At 45.0% G+C, this 13973-nt stretch overlaps 2 protein-coding genes across 4 annotated transcripts in view; one reads left to right on the top strand and one right to left on the bottom strand.

The window, feature by feature from the left end:
• LOC124028752 (serine/threonine-protein kinase 38-like) overlaps positions 1-5791 on the top strand; it is a 32799-nt gene extending 27008 nt beyond the window's left edge. For 2 of the 3 annotated variants that reach the window (XM_046340728.1, XM_046340741.1), the window contains 5 exons: positions 1910-2027; positions 2189-2312; positions 2529-2624; positions 2823-2917; positions 3627-5791. In XM_046340728.1, the coding sequence (XP_046196684.1) occupies positions 1910-2027; positions 2189-2312; positions 2529-2624; positions 2823-2917; positions 3627-3784 (591 nt within the window). In that variant the 3' untranslated portion in view covers positions 3785-5791. The remainder of the gene's footprint in view (positions 1-1909; positions 2028-2188; positions 2313-2528; positions 2625-2822; positions 2918-3626) is intronic. The other variant, XM_046340735.1, reaches the window with a different exon arrangement.
• A 6282-nt stretch (positions 5792-12073) lies between these two features.
• The window catches only part of LOC124028741 (dihydropyridine-sensitive L-type skeletal muscle calcium channel subunit alpha-1-like), a 48636-nt gene continuing 46736 nt past the window's right edge, over positions 12074-13973 (bottom strand). Inside the window, exon 42 of the mRNA XM_046340722.1 lies at positions 12074-13893. Within this exon, the coding sequence (XP_046196678.1) occupies positions 13666-13893 (228 nt within the window). The 3' untranslated portion in view covers positions 12074-13665. The remainder of the gene's footprint in view (positions 13894-13973) is intronic.

Below are 13973 nucleotides of genomic sequence, written 5' to 3'. Positions count from 1 at the left end.
GGCTATGGAGGTTGTTTTACTGTCTGGGCTATGGAGGTTGTTTTACTGTCTGGGCTATGGAGGTGGTTCTACTGTCTGGGCTATGGAGGTTGTTCTACTGTCTGGGCTATGGAGGTTGTCACATTTTGTGACATTTTGATGTTCTGAAGGTTTTTTCCCAACTAAGACCTCCTCTACAAAAACGTCAACATCTATTACAGATTTCTTGATTTATTTTAGATTAATTCTGACAACATAGCCAGTAACACTGTTGAAGCAGTGTTACTGGCTATGTTGTTGCTATGGTGTCTCAAAAGGGCCTTACAGTAATATTGCAGTAAGAACCTAGTCTGCAGGCACCTTAACCCTCTCTCCTCTCTACTCATCTCCCCCTCTCCTTTCCCCCTGTCCTCTCCCTCTCTCCTTTCCCCCTGTCCTCTCCCCTCTCTCTGTCCTTTCCCCCTGTCCTCTCCCTCTCTCCTTTCCCCCTGTCCTCTCCCTCTCTCCTTTCCCCCTGTCCTCTCCCTCTCTCCTTTCCCCCTGTCCTCTCCCTCTCTCCTTTCCCCCTCTCTCCCTCTCTCCTTTCCCCCTGTCCTCTCCCTCTCTCCTTTCCCCCTGTCCTCTCCCTCTCTCCTTTCCCCCTGTCCTCTCCCTCTCTCCTTTCCCCCTGTCCTCTCCCTCTCTCATTTCCCCCTCTCCTCTCCCTCTCTCATTTTCCCCCTCTCCCTCTCTCCTTTCCCCCTGTCCTCTCCCTCTCTCATTTCCCCCTCTCCTCTCCCTCTCTCATTTTCTCCTCTCATTCTCTCATTTTCTCCTCTCATTCTCTCATTTTCTCCTCTCCCTCTCTCATTTCCCCCTCTCCTCTCCCTCTCTCATTTTCCCCCTCTCCCTCTCTCATTTTCCCCCTCTCCTCTCCCTCTCTCATTTTCTCCTCTCCCTCTCTCATTTTCTCCTCTCCCTCTCTCATTTTCTCCTCTCCCTCTCTCATTTTCCCCCTCTCTTCACCCTCTCTCATTCCCCCTCATCTCCCTCTCTCATTCCCCCTCCTCTCCCTCTCTCATTTTCCCCTCTCTCCTCTCCCTCTCTCATTTCCCTCCTCTCCCTCTCTCATTTTCCCTCCTCTCCCTCTCTCATTTTCCCTCCTCTCCCTCTCTCATTTTCCCCCTCTCATTTTCCCCCTCTCATTTCCCTCCTCTCCCTCTCTCATTTTCCCCCTCTCTTCTCCCTCTCTCATTTCCCCCTCTTCTCCCTCTCTCATTTCCCCCCTCCTCTCCCTCTCTCTCTCCTTTCCCCCTCTCCCTCTCTCCATTTTTCCCCCTCTCCCTCTCTCCATTTTTCCCCCTCTCCCTCTCTCATTTTTCCCTCTCTCATTTCCCCTCTCTCATTTTCCCCTCTCTCATTTTCCCCTCTCTCCCTCTCTCATTTCCCCCCCTCTCCCTCTCTCATTTACCCCACCTCTCCCTCTCTCATTCCCCCCTCCTCTCCCTCTCTCATTTCCCCCTCTCCTCTCCCCTCTCATTTCCCCCTCTCCTCTCCCTCTCTCATTTCCCCCCTCCTCTCCCTCTCTCATTTCCCCCCTCCTCTCCCTCTCTCATTTCCCCCCTCCTCTCCCTCTCTCATTTCCCCCTCTCCTCTCCATCCTCTCTCATTTCCCCCCTCCTCTCCCCCTCTCTCTCATTTCCCCCCCTCCTCTCCCCCTCTCTCTCATTTCCCCCCTCCTCTCCCACTCTCTCTCCTTTCCCCCCTCTCCCTCTCTCATTTTCCCGCCTCTCCCTCTCTCATTTTCCCCCCTCCCACTCTCATTTTCCCCCTCTCCCTCTCTCATTTTCCTCCTCTCCCTCTCTCATTTTCTCCCATCCCTCTCTCATTTCCCCCCCTCTCCTCTCCCTCTCTCATTTCCCCCCTGTCCTCTCCTCTCACCATTTCTCAGGCATTCTCCACTGTGGGAACTCCAGACTACATTGCCCCAGAAGTGTTCATGCAGACTGGATACAACAAGCTCTGTGATTGGTGGAGCCTGGGGGTCATCATGTATGAGATGTTGATTGGTAGGAGGGATATCTGTTGATTGGAAACACAGGCCCTAACTTAAGAGTGGCATTAGTAACTGAAACCTTTGTGTAAATCACGCATTGATGTCAGTTTGATGCAAGTTATGATTGAATTAGGATTGCTGTCTAAATGTCTCTCTCTCTCTCTCTCTCTCCAGGCTACCCCCCTTTCTGTTCAGAGACGCCCCAGGAAACCTATAAAAAAGTGATGAACTGGAAGGAGACTCTGGTGTTCCCTCCAGAAGTACCTATCTCAGAGAGGGCCAAGGATCTCATCCTCAGGTCAACACCAGTACTACATATCAACATGTTGAAAAATAGAGCGAGATGAATAAACATTCTGTAGCTTACTGTACAGCATGTTGCTCTTGAGAAGAATGAACATCAACTAAATGGTTACAATGTAATCTCAAGCTAGTTCTGTATCTATGGCAAGCACACTTCTATATCCCTCTGTGGTTGTTCTCAGGATCTAAACATGTCTATTTTACTGCTTAGGTTCTGCTGTGAGGGAGACCATCGGATCGGGGCGACAGGAGTGGAGGAAATCAAGAGAAACCTGTTTTTTGAGGGAGTCGATTATGACCACATCAGGTACACAGGGACTACTCACAAGGAACAGTTTATATCTAAATCAATGAGGTTTTTATATCTCAGAGGTCCAAATGTCCAGGCCTCACTACAGTTTTGCATTTGTTACCCTGTCCTCTCGTCTCCCTCTCTCCTTTCCCCCCTCTCCTCTCCCTCTCTCCTTTCCCCCCTCTCCTCTCCCTCTCTCATTTCCCATCACAGGGAGAGACCTGCAGCGATCCCCATTGAGATTAAAAGCATCGACGACACGTCAAACTTCGACGAGTTCCCTGAGTCAGACATCCTTTCACCCACAGGTGAGAGAAAGACAGACAGTTTCAGCAGAAACTATTTTCCTGTGTCTGAGTTGATTATTATTCTGACTCTGTGTGTGTGTGGTTGTATAGTATACCCTGTGACTATCAACTATAAAGCTCTCTCCCTTTCTCCTGATCTATTTCCTCTCCCTCTTCTCTCTCCCTCTTCTCTCTCCCTCTTCTCTCTCCCTCTTCTCTCTCCCTCTTCTCTCTCCCTCTTCTCTCTCCCTTTCTCCTGATCTATTTCCTCTCCCTCTTCTCTCTCCCTTTCTCCTGATCTATTTCCTCTCCCTCTTCTCTCTCCCTCTTCTCTCTCCCTCTTCTCTCTCCCTCTTCTCTCTCCCTCTTCTCTCTCCCTTTCTCCTGATCTATTTCCTCTCCCTCTTCTCTCTCCCTCTTTCCTCTCCCACTTCTCTCTCCCACTTCTCTCTCCCACTTCTCTCTCCCTCTTCTCTCTCCCTCTTCTCTCTCCCTCTTCTCTCTCCCTCTTCTCTCTCCCTCTTCTCTCTCCCTCTTCTCTCTCCCTCTTCTCTCTCCCTCTTCTCTCTCCCTCTTCTCTCTCCCTCTTCCTCTCCCTCTTTCCTCTCCCTCTTTCCTCTCCCTCTTCTCTCTCCCTCTTCTCTCTCCCTCTTCTCTCTCCCTCTTCTCTCTCCCTCTTCTCTCTCCCTCTTCTCTCTCCCTCTTTTCTCTCCCTCTTCTCTCTCCCAAGCTGCAGCAGCTCCCACCAAGTCCCCAGCAGCAGCAGCTGCAGCGGAGGCTGACTATAAGAATAAGGACTGGGTCTTTATCAACTACACCTACAAGCGCTTTGAGGGCCTGACAGCCAGGGGAGCCATCCCTTCCTACATGAAGGGAAGTAAGAGATGAACTGTGACCCAATACCTTTCGCTGCAATGGCCCCCTGAACCCCTCACCTCCCAGCAACACCCAGATGTCTTCACTTCACTGTTCTATTTCATATTACCACAAATATGAAAAAAGCTAAATATCTGTTTATTTCGACAGTTCAGTTCAACTGTGTTCATGGGGTAAGTCAATTCCCTGCAGGCCTCCTGAACCAGGATTCATTATAGCCTGTGAATAAACGCTTGTGACCACTGTTTGACTTTTCTGCGAATGTAAAACTTGATCTTAGAAACCGGGATAGCAGCTCTGATTGAGTAGGACCCAATGTCTCAAAGCTGAAGCCTAACTCTAACCTTCCCAGCAGCACTGAACAGCCGTAGAGCCGCCCCCTTTGTGCCCCTCCAGAACCTTCTCCCTATTCCTCTCCTCAACCAGTCAGACTGTTCATAGGAAAACGTCTCTACTGTTCTCTGGGAGCTGGCAGGTTCCCAGCAGTCTGTATCACTTCCCCTGTGATGTCATCAGATCACTGCTTGCCTTCAAGGGAGGAGTTAGACAATTGCTATTTTAGGGTTCTATTTTGGGGATTTTTGTCATGTCACCAGTTAGTGAGTGAGAATGTTCAACAAAGGACAGAAAATTCCATCGTGGTCTTGCTACTCCTCTAGAAATATAAGCAAGAAGCACTTCTCCTTTACTGCATTTGTTGTGCCCAGTTATTTATCTTCTCTAATTTTGTATAATACAGACATTTTCAATAAGGTTGATTCTAAATGCTGTTGGATTGAAATAGTATTAGTTTTCAATATAACTAATGCTGGTTGTGTGTGTATGTTGAGCTGTCTGAATCTGCCTTTACCCAAAGAACTACAGGAGCTGTACAGTAGTTTAACATTTGAATCCCCCTTCTTTAATGTCAAGTTGTTTCATTGCATGATGGAAAGATCTGGACTTTCGCTCTCACAACTTACTTACTTGATTTTTCTTACAGCTGGACTTTCTAAAGCTGGTATTTAAAGAAAGGATTCTTATTTTAGTCTTCAGTTTTTTTCCATATAGTATTTTTAACTCACAAAGGTACCACTGTTTTATGAATAACGCTGGTTATTCATGAATTTCATGTACATTTTAGAACTTCCCTAAATATGGAATTTCAACTTTCATATATCTGTGTTTATAGCACTTTCAGGTGTGTGTGTGTGTAACCTTGTTCTCACTTTACTGGAGTAACTACAGGAGACTTTACTAGAGTAACTAGTAAATCATCTAATTACTATGCCATCTGGTAGTAGTACAGCTATGGAACGCTAACCATTTGTTCAAAGTCTTAGCATTGTATTCTCTTGAAAATGAAAATTCTAAGTGCTATGTAACTTCTTATGCTTAAAGGTCATTACAAAAGGTAATTCCCATATAGTTACCCTTTAGTAATATCTTTGTAAAGTGTCCTTTCCAGATGGACGACTGAATGACGTTGAAGTGTAGTTTTCACTCGAGTGCTTTAAGGTGTTTTTATTGCCGGAGAAGAAAGCCCTGAGTGGCTGAATGACAGACACACAGGCTGCGTTTACACAGGCAGCCCAATTCTGGTATTTTTTCACTAATTGGTCTTTTGACCAATTAGATCAGCTCTGATATTGATTTGATGTGAAACGAATCTGATGTGATTGGTCAAAAGACCAATAAGTGGAATAAAGATACCAATTGGGCTGCCTTTGTAAACGCAGCCTTACTACTGTAGTGCTGTTTGAAAAGGTAGACGTGACAAACAGGCGGTACAATACTTTCCATTATGTCTGCTGATGTGTTTCACAGATATCCATATGCAAATGACTACATGTATAAACCCCAATAATTCCTCTCTGCTGCATGACACACAGTATACTATGCATAGATGTGAGTGTGTGTCTTATTGAATACTTCTGAGGTTTTGAATGTATTCAGCTCAACCACATTTCTCTGCAAAGAAAAAAGCTTTAAATGCTAAAATGATATCATCATTCAATAAAAGTTTCTTCCAACTCTGTGGCATACTGTCTGTGGCTTCATGTGTATGTCTTTGTCAGGACAGCCATCCCTTATATAAGATGTCAACTTTAGGTTCTATTAGGCAAAACACAAAATCCGAAAGTTAGTTCAGTCGTCAATATATTTATTCAAATTTCCTCTGCAGCTGTGAAATTCTTGGAACAAATTATTTGAAGAAAAACTATGTATATAACCTTAAACTATGTATATAACCTTAAACTATGTACATAACCTTAAACTATGATACTGAACGGCAACCTTCATATAAACAATTTCCATCGAATGAAATGTAATCCGCCATAAAAGGAAAGAAAACAGCACAAACACACATTTAATATAACACATGGGGGTGAAGTATTAATAAGACAACTGAACAGATACACACTAGTAGGTCTGGTTATATGCTGTAAACATCCTCCAAATCCGTGTTTGTATGTGTGCGTGTTTGTATGTGTGCGTGTTTGTATGTGTGCGTACATGTACAGATGTAGAATCTTAATTTGACCGGTATTGTTGCAGCAAAATTATCCTGCAGCAACAGGATTTGAACATACACACTTTTCTGCCAATGTAATGTTGCTTGATCGGTGGTTAGGCTATTACCTGGCCAAAATTAAGCTACATTAAAAGTACAAAACTGTTCATACAACTGTGCATTAGTGTGGATTTCCAGTGAATTTATTTTATTCAGTGACCAAATATACAAGGTCAACTTCTATGCCTTCAAGTGTCATTGGAGGGTGGGGATCGGTGCTGATCAGCCTATCCAGCTCGTCAACCTGTGGGTGTGGTTGTGGGTCGTGGTGGCTCCCCCAGAGAGTCGATGATGTTGGGGACACACTGGAAGTCCGTCTTGGCCCTCCTATGTTGAACATAATAAACGGCTCTCTATCCACTGGATGTGTACCAAACTCACTAAAAGTGGCAGTAATAAAGCCTCTCTTGAAAAAGCCGAAACTTTCCCCAGAAAATATAAAAAACTAGCAACTCACCGCCTTCCTGAAAACAAACAATTTATACGAAATGCATCAGTCTGGTTTTAGACCCCATCATAGCACTGAGACTGCACTTGTGAAGGTGGTAAAGGACCTTTTAATGGCATCAGACCGAGGCTCTGCATCTGTCTCTGCATCTGTCCTCGTGCTCCTAGACCTTAGTGCTGCTTTTGATACCATCGATCATCACATTCTTCTGGAGAGATTGGAAACACAAATCTGACATCCCAAACCCAAATCTGAATCTGACAATTAATCTTGATGGTTGTACAGTCGTCTCAAATTAAACTATGAAGGACCTCGACGTTACTCTGGACCCTGATCTCTCTTTTGAATAACATATCAAGACTGTTTCAAGGACAGCTTTTTTCCATCTACGTAACATTGCAAAAATCTGAAATTTTCTGTCCAAAAATGATGCAGAAAAATATATCCATGCTTTTGTCACTTCTAGATTAGACTACTGCAATGCTCTACTTTCTGGCTACTCGGATAAAGCACAAAATAAACTTCAGTTAGTGCTAAATACGGCTGCTAGAATCCTAACTAGAACCAAAACATTTGATCATATTACTCCGATGCTAGCCTCCCTACACTGGCTTCCTGTTAAGGCAAGGGCTGATTTCAAGGTTTTACTGCTAACCTACAAAGCATTACATGGGCTTGCTCATACCTATGTTTCCAATTTGGTCCTTCCGTACATACGCTACGGTCACAAGACACAGGCCTCCTAATTGTCTCTAGAATTTCTAAGCAAACAGCTGGAAGCAGGGCTTTCTCCTATAGAGCTCCATTTTTATGGAATTGTCTGTCTACCCATGTGAGAGACACAAACTTGGTCTCAACCTTTAAGTCTTTACTGAAGACTCATCTCTTCAGTGGGTCATATGATTGAGTGTAGTCTGGCCCAGGAGTGTGAGGGTGAATGGAAAGGCTCTGGAGCAACGAACCGCCCTTGCTGTCTCTGCCTGGCAGGTTCCCCTCTTTCCACTGGGATTCTCTGCCTCTAACCCTATTAGGAGTCACTGGCTTACTGGTGCTCTTCCATGCTGTCCCTAGGAAGGGTGCATCACTTGAGTGGGTTGAGTCACTGACGTGGTCTTCCTGTCTGGGTTGGCACCCCCCCTTGGGTTGTGCCGTGGTGGAGATCTTTGTGGGCTATACTCGGCCTTGTCTCAGGATGGTAAGTTGGTGGTTGAAGATATCCCTCTAGTGGTGTGGGGCTGTGCTTTGGCAAAGTGGGTGGGGTTATATCCTAAATGTTTGGCCCTGTCCGGGGGTGTCATCGGATGGGGCCACAGTGTCTCCTGACCCCTCCTGTCTCAGCCTCCAGTATATATGCTGCAGTAGTCTATGTGTCGGGGGGCTAGGGGCACTTTCTCCTTACAGGTGGGGTACCCTGGGATACAGCAGGACCACACACACACATAATGTTCAGTATCTCTGTAGGGTTTCTGAGTCTATGTAGCCTATAGCATTGGAACACTTGGATTGCTTTACCTGGTTGTTTCCTTAGGATAAACACCAAAGGGGAAGAGGCTAGGAGAAGTGGCTAAGGGCCAATGGGTTAATTTGGGGCATGGGAAGTGACTCACCCTAGATGCCAATGCATGTTTTTCAGTCCTCTCTCTCCTTCAGTCGGGCTTTGGCCATGTTTCTGTTGTCAATGTACTTGAAGAAGCAGTAGAGCCTGGTGCTGTACAGAACTGGACACATTAAATAGCAAACAGGAAATAATATCAAACAGGAAGTAATATCAAACAATGTGTTCACTCCAAAATTAGGCTGGGTTGCTAGATCCTCAAGAATATAAAGTATAAACATTTGATGAACAGCACTGTCCAAAATATACATTTAAATGATCCATTTTATCAGTCATTTATTATTCATTCTAATTACTCTGAGACGGGCGTAGTACTATGGCACCTACTCTGTCATGCTCCCAATCCACTATGTCATCATCTGTGAGAACCACAATGTGACACTCCCTCTTCACCTCTTGAGCACTGGACATCATCACAGGGACAACAAGCTCCCCAAGGAACACCTCAAACTCAAGCTTAGCTCCATCATTACACAGCTCATGCAGTAACGCACCTGGGACAGGAACAGACAGAGGTCACATTATTTTAACTATGACCTCTGATTTGTTGTCATAGTTGATAGTTCACGTACTCTTGTGCATGGCAATATATTTATCTCAATACGGAACATTCAAGATGAAGAAGAATAAGCAATTAAAAACAGATTACCGTAGCGTTATTTAGTTGTACATGCAACGTTGCATAACATTACTCAACGTTTCGGTCTTGAACAGAGTCCTGGTCAGATCAGGTGTGACTGTGTTACTCACTGAGGTCTTGAACAGAGTCCTGGTCAGATCAGGTGTGACTGTGTTACTCACTGAGGTCTTGAACAGGGTCCTGGTCAGATCAGGTGTGACTGTGTTACTCACTGAGGTCTTGAACAGAGTCCTGGTCAGATCAGGTGTGACTGTGTTACTCACTGAGGTCTTGAACAGGGTCCTGGTCAGATCAGGTGTGACTGTGTTACTCACTGAGGTCTTGTTACCTGAAGGTGCTGTAGTGAAATTTAATACAGAGGTAGCTTCCCTGAGCTCAGACACTGACACCCCCTCTGGACACTTCAGGATACCCCCCTTGTAAAATTCCTAATAATAGACTGTACTATTGTATTCGACGTGGTGATGAACCACACTTGAGTGATTAGTAACCTTGCCTGAGACCTGAAGATTTAGCTCAGTGGGCTAGCCCAGTCTGTTACACTATAATAAAAGAGTATGATTGCTGCTGAGGGGTCTGGCCTGGTGGGGTCTGGCCCGGCATGGTGTCAGGGTGGTCTGTTACAGGGTGGGGTCTGGCCCGGCATGGTGTCAGGGTGGTCTGTTACAGGGTGGGGTCTGGCCCGGCATGGTGTCGGGGTGGTCTGTAAACAGGGTGGGGTCTGGCCCGGTATGGTGCCAGGGTGGTCTGTAAACAGGGTGGGGTCTGGCCCGGCATGGTGTCAGGGTGGTCTGTGAACAGGGTGGGGTCCACCATTAGGGTCACCCTCCCATGGGTGAGGTTTTTCTCACCCCTCCCCTCATGTTGGAAGTCTGACATCTCAATGTCTGGAGGAAGAACAAGCGCAATCACAGTTCATCTCATGGGTTCATACATTACATGAACAGACGTATGTGGACACCTGCTCGTTAAACATCTCATTCCTAATCAGGGGCATTAATATGGAGTTGGTTCTCTCCTATGCTGCTATAACAGCCTCCACTCTTCTGGGAAGGCTTTCCACTAGATGTTGGATCATTGCTGCTATAACAGCCTCCACTCTTCTGGGAAGGCTTTCCACTAGATGTTGGAACATTGCTGCGGGGACTTGCTTCCATTCAGCCACAAGAACATTAGTGAGGTCGGGCACTGATGTTGGGCGATTAGGCCTGGCTCGCAGTCGGCGTTCCAAAGCTGTTCAATGGCGTTGAGGTCAGAGCTCTGTGCAGGCCAGTCAAGTTCTTCAACACTGATCTCGAAAAAAAACATTTCTGTATGGACCTCTCTTTGTGCGCGGTGGCATTGTCATGCTGAAACTGTTGCCACAAAGTTGGAAGCACAGAATAGTCTATAATTTCATTGTGTGCTGTAAGATTTCCCTTCACTGAAACTATGGGGCCTAGCTGGAACCATGAAAAACAGCCACAGACCATTATTTATCATCCACCAAACTTTACAGTTGGCACTATGCATTGGGGCAGGTAGTGTTCTCCTCGTATCCGGCAAACCGAGATTCGTCCGTCGACTGCCAGATGGTGAAGCGTGATTCATCACTCCAGAGAACATGTCTCCACTGCTACAGAGACCAACGGCGGTGAGCGAAACACCACTCCAGCCGACATTGGCATTGCGCATGGTGATCTTAGGCTTGTGTCCAGCTGCTCGGCCATGGAAACCCTTTTTTTTCTCATTCTTTTTTTAACCCCAATTGTTAGTAGTTACTGTCTTGTCTCATCGCTACAACTTCCGTACGGGCTCGGGAGAGACAAAGGTCGAGAGCCATGCGTCCTCCAAAACACAACCCAACCAAGCCGCACTGCTTCTTACCCAGAAGCGAGCCGCACCAATGTGTCGGAGGAAACACTGTACACCGAGCGACCTGTATTAGTTACATGCTTCGTAGGACATTTAAAAAAATATTACATATAAAAAGCAGTGAAGGATTTGTAACAATGGTCTCTAATGTTGTGCACAGCATTCCACTGTACAGGTGGAAGACAGACAGGCAGGTTCTATGTAACACAATGATAACAAATTGTTTGATGGGATTCAAATGATAACACTTTCAGTAGAGCTGATAATATTGAACGGTGCAATGTAACAGAACTGGTAGACTAAGATGCAGTATATCGGGTTGGGGTCCAGTTGAACACCGGCAGTGACTGTCCTATTCATTTTAGTTTGCGTCCAGGATGTCGACGCTTTATCTGTGGCCATCCCTGCTGACTTGAGATAGCAACTTGACGTTGTAGCCTGGTCTCATAGACTACACGTAACATGGTACATGTCAATCCGGGACACACAAATGTGTATGATATGTTACGTTGGTATGGTTGCATAAATCAGAATGATGATGATGGACATCCACAAATTAACACGTGTCATATCAAATGTAACATAGAACCGGATTTACGTAAAGAATAATACGAAATGCTCCGAGACCAGGTTAAAGAGCTATGAATTATGCTGCTCTATGTCACAGCCAGCGGTGATTGGGAGTCCCATAGGGCGGCGCACAATTGGCCCGTCGTCCTGGTTTGACTGGGGTAGTCCGTCATTGTAAATAAGAATTTGTTCTTAACTGACTTGCCTAGTTAAATAAATAAATAAAATGTTACATGTCTGGAGCTTAAGTGGCCGCATCACCGTCTGCATACGTAATAACCGAAATACAGAGCGGTATTATAAAATACCATATAAACATTCAGACAGTTGCAGGCATATTATATTACCAAAACATAAACTAATCTCGGCGGAGAAGAGACATTGACTAACCACCAGACTCACAAGAATGTCTAGTGTTGACCGCTGTTTTCTATACCCGGTCTGTCACAACCAGAACGATGGACCCGCCTTGCTCAGGGACACGTCAACAGATTTTTCACCTTGTCTTCCAGCGACCGTTCGGTTAAGGCCCAACGGTCTAGTCTAAACCCTAGGCTACCTCTCACTCACGAGACCCAACCATAAAAATCTCCAATAATTTGACTGGGAAAATGTAAGAATTCTCACTTTATAAAATATTTTTTATTGTGATCATATAGTTTAAACTTTAGAGAAACAATATTGAAACAGATCTCAGAAACAGAGAGAAAGCAATAAAATGTCTCAAATAACGTTATCAAAATGACCATGACAAAATGTCTGTTGAAAAGTTAATGGCAGTAGTACATACTCTAGATGAATGCAAAACACCTCTGTTTAAAAAGCTCAATGGGAACAACTGATTTTATTATTCAAAACCTTTTGGGATTCACGTTTTTACTTTGCCTTCTAATTGGCCTTCGTCACATTACAGCTATTTTATTTAGCCTTTATTAAACCAAATAACAGTGACATGCCACTGTCTCTCAAAATACAATGTAATCTCTTTTAGACTGAAAAAATAATGAAGAATCAAAAAGGACATTTTCACAAAAAGAGGCTGTTTCAACCAAAAGGCTTACATCAAAAGAAAATGAACGATATTGTTGAAAATAGAATAATAGACAAAATGGCATCATCAGACCTTTCACCCCTGGTATTCTACACCATAAGTTGTCCATATCTGACCCTTACACACAACTTTCTATTCACAAATATACGATTCCAACCACTGTACCTCAACTTATCATTCATCTCCATCTTTAACCACATCCTCTTATCTACACTTTGTTGCATTCTACTGTAGCATGGCCAGCTAGTGGCTACCCTACACCAGAAATATTTTCCCTTATGTTACACCACAGGGTCATCCATCCTGTCTATACTAGAGATGATGTACATGTTTCAGATATAGGATATTTAAAGTGAAAGAAATATCCAGGTATTGTGAAGAAGATATGTTGATGTGTGGAGACCTGGGCAGAATCTGTGTATCTTGAACATGCACGTTAGCTTTCTCCATATAGCCTACAGAGATTGTCCTTATATGGACAGTGTATACATGATCCAGCCCAGAAACATCGTGGTCCAGCCATGTCTTGCCTTGTCATCATGATAGAACTCAGAAAATGCCCCCTGACAAGTAACACCCTTCTCTTTCCCCATCAGCCAGTCATTGGCACAACCATGTTCAACACCTATGCAGCTATCGGTGGATCAGTGGGAGGGAACAGGGAAGGACACTAGTTTTCAAACAGGGCCAAACTTTAATGCCAGCAAAAATTCCTCAAGTTGAGACTCAAGAACATGTTAGTCGGGACGACGTGATGTTCGCCTGAAGTCAACATAAGTCCGGACAGTAGTCTGTACTGTGAACAAAATAAACATGGTAAAGAAAGTCTGCTCTCTAGCAGGAAGAGTATTTCCTCTTTAAATGAACCAAGAGAGAAATCATCCAGTCTGAATGACACCACAACAATGACGTCACAGGTGCCATAAAGCCTGCTTAACCAATCAGATGATATTACTCGCTATAAAGGCGCCAAAAAAGGACTGTTCTATTTGTAGAATGTGACATTTAATGCCTCAGCACGTGAAGTCACTCCATGACATGCTGCTTTGCGGGACGGGCCTATTGGCCTTAACAAGATCGATGACATGCTGCATTGCAGGACAGGCCTATTGGCCTTAACAAGATCGATGACAGGCTGCATTGCAGGACAGGCCTATTGGCCTAAACATGATCGGTGGGTTTTGTTAATTGATTGGCCTTTCTCTGTGATCTGCGAGGGGGCCTGATTGGAGGTGTGGTGAACCTCCCTCTACGACCATTCATAAGGTCAGTGGCGGAACTCTCCATCTCCACCGGGTCAAAGTTCAAAGCTTCGGCCATTTCCTGTTTCGTCACCGACACAAAACAAGAGTCCCTGGCCAAGCTCTCCAACCCCCCATTTATCAGGACCTGGTAGAGGTGAAAGACATGAGAAGAGAGATAGAGGACAGAGAGGGGATGACTAAGTACCCAACGTTAATGTCATTGAT

This window comes from Oncorhynchus gorbuscha, linkage group LG03, assembly GCF_021184085.1.
Source record: "Oncorhynchus gorbuscha isolate QuinsamMale2020 ecotype Even-year linkage group LG03, OgorEven_v1.0, whole genome shotgun sequence".
Taxonomy (NCBI): domain Eukaryota; kingdom Metazoa; phylum Chordata; class Actinopteri; order Salmoniformes; family Salmonidae; genus Oncorhynchus; species Oncorhynchus gorbuscha.
Note: the sequence above shows the minus strand (reverse complement) of the source record. Positions and strands in the feature narration are given on the sequence as shown.